The sequence below is a fragment of the Aplysia californica genome, unplaced genomic scaffold, assembly GCF_000002075.1.
Source record: "Aplysia californica isolate F4 #8 unplaced genomic scaffold, AplCal3.0 scaffold00990, whole genome shotgun sequence".
Lineage (NCBI taxonomy): Eukaryota > Metazoa > Mollusca > Gastropoda > Aplysiida > Aplysiidae > Aplysia > Aplysia californica.
In genome coordinates, this window is record NW_004798260.1 from 149,071 (window position 1) to 151,994 (window position 2,924).

General features: G+C 37.1%; 1 protein-coding gene across 1 annotated transcript in view; it reads right to left on the reverse strand.

Annotated features, from left to right (window-relative positions):
• The window catches only part of LOC101859897 (integrator complex subunit 11), a 27,523-nt gene that overhangs the window by 5,765 nt on the left and 18,834 nt on the right, over positions 1–2,924 (reverse strand). Inside the window, exons 9-10 of the mRNA XM_035973090.1 lie at positions 2,743–2,865; positions 950–1,039 (exon numbers count right to left, since the gene is read on the reverse strand). Coding sequence (XP_035828983.1) covers positions 950–1,039; positions 2,743–2,865 — 213 coding nt within the window. The remainder of the gene's footprint in view (positions 1–949; positions 1,040–2,742; positions 2,866–2,924) is intronic.

The following is a 2,924-nucleotide window of genomic DNA, read 5'->3' on the forward strand; positions in this document are numbered from 1 at the left end:
GGGGGGGTTAAGCATACTTCACTTATTTCTCACATAACCTGAAAATACACTAAATATTTATAAATGCGTATTATTTAGAGCATTTTGATTTTATTGATAGTTCAAAGTAGGCCTACCCAAGTTTATGATAATTGATAGTTCAAAGGAAACAAGCTCAAGACAGTTCAAAGTTTACAAGTTCAGGATAGTTCAAAGTTTACAAGCTCAGGACAGTTCAAAGTTTACAAGCTCAGGATAGTTCAAAGTTTAGAAGTTTACGATAGTTCAAAGTTTACAAGTTCACGATAGTTCAAATTCTACAAGAGAAGAATTTGAGAAATCTTTAACTTTAACTTTCTTAGAAATACCACTCCAGCCTGTCCCACAGATCTATGACTTACAACATCTACAGCATGTCATGTTGTACAGCCGAGGGTCAAAAGTGAACAAACTGCCATTACGTAAATATAACAACGTCAACAATAACAAGAAAAATATCAACACCAAAAATGATAACAGTAGTAACAACAATGACACAACATTAACAACAATGACACAACATTAACAACGACATTGGATGACAATAGCAATGTCAACAACCACAACAACAATAACAACAATGTAAACAAGAATGATAACAACAACAATAACAACAATGTAAACAAGAATGATAACAATAACAACAATGTAAACAAGAATGATAACAATAACAACAATGTAAACAAGAATGATAACAACATGAACAACAACAATGTAAACAAGAATGATAACAACAACAACAACAACAACAATGTAAACAAGAATGATAACAACAACAACAATGTAAACAAGAATGATAACAATAACAACAATAACAACAATGTAAAGAAGAATGATAACAACAACAACAATGTAAACAAGAATGATAACAACAACAACAATGTAAACAAGAATGATAACAACAACCCCAACAACAACAACCGTGACCCACCGTCTGTTTGTTCTCCAGCTCAATCTTGCGAGCCCCGTTGAGAATTCTGTGCCCCACGGTACCAGCCACGCAGTAGCCTGGCATGATCACCTGGAGATACACCCATACATATATATATATATAGATTCTATATATAATACACACACACACAAATTACATAATAATAATAATAAAAAATAGCATTTGTATAGCGCATATCCCCACTCAACAGCAGGCTCTAAGCGCTTTACACTATATTATTACCCCAGCAGACCATAGAACACTCAGAAACATTCTCAGCTTCCCGGGAAGCATATAGTGCAAGCAGCTGATTAAGTGCTCAAACACTAATAAACTGACAAGTGAGGAAAATTTGTGTAAAGTGCCTTTTCAAAGGACACAACATCGGGCCCCTGACGGGATTCGAACCCACGACCTTAGGGTAGTGAGTCCGAGAGCCTAACCACTGGGCCACTGACATACATACTCGTGAAAGTAAACTTGGAACCCCCTACTCTCCACCCCCACCCTATCTGAGTCAGAGTTGACTTGACCTGTTGGTACACAGACCGGGTGGGGGGAATCACAGTCAAGTTGATATCTTACTACTGGAAAGGGAAGCAGTTGGCTCAGATCTTCCTTATGTGCAGCAAACAATGTGGGGGAGAGGTTTATGTTACTTTTATCAACATTTGAACGTATATATACCAGACTTGACAAAAATAAAACTTTTCCACAGAATCCTCTTAAAAAATCAGTTTGAGGAAAAAATTCGGAGTTTCAATTGAGGAAAAAAATCAGTGTCAATTGAGGAAAAAATCAGTGTCAATTGAGGAAAAAAATCAATGTCAATTGAGGAAAAAATCAGTGTCAATTGAGGAAAAAAATCAGTGTCAATTGAGGAAAAAAATCAATGTCAATTGAGGAAAAAATCAATTGACAAAAATCGCAGTTTCAGGGAAAAATTCAGAGACTCCAGAACCCCAGTAGATCAACATTATGTTATGGACTGACAGAGGCAAATAAATGTGTATTGCAAACACATGAAAATAAACACAAATAAAAGTTATGTATTTTTTCATTTCATTTACGATAAGCCGCATAAATATTGCAAAATTTACGCATTTTCAAAATGTAACTTCACATTATTTAAGATAAGTCACATTTAATAGCAGAAATAGGAACTGAATTCAAGAAAAAAGAAGTGGATTCTGTGCAAATCTCATCACGGTTCTTCACAGGGGGGGGGAAGGAGAGTTCCAATTTGAACAGGGAACTTGGCAGGTCTTGTATACCACACCACAGACTGAACTCCTATTTCCGAATCATTTACGGCCCAAATTTTAAAAAATAAATACATATACAGTTTTAAAAAATGAAGGCCTCTTTGAGGGAAGATAAAGAGGGTTGCCTACTTTATGACTCACAGTGGAAAGATTGTGTCAATTTAAGTGCCCCAGAAACTGTCATTTTGTCTTTTTCTTATTGCAAATAGAACAGTCGTTAATGTTTTTATTATTCCTTACAACGATATGTGAAGGGTGCTGACGAAATGAGTTAGGCTACTCCTTGGATTCGAGCCCTTTGGAAATGTCTACATCACGCTTGTAGATAAAGTTTTTACAATTTATAAGTGTGAAACAATAAAAGGCACGTTATATTTAAAGAATATGATATCAATAGAAAATCTACAAGTTTGACCCTCGTGTCGATTTTTGGACAATTTCTCCATTTGAGGAGTGCGAGAAGTAATTCATTTTGTCAGCGTGCCTCACAAAATGATATAGTCAAACAGGTAGCACTTATTTACCAACCATGTTTGCTTCACTAGGAGCCCACCGCTTGAAGATCTGCAGCGACAGTCCGGCGTGCAACATTCCCGGTGTGGCAAACACTACCATGGGGCCGGGGTTCTCTATGTACGCTCGGTCAAACGGCTGTGGGTGGAGGGGTAGAGGGTGGAGGAGGGGTGGTGGAGGGTGGAGGGGTGGAGGGG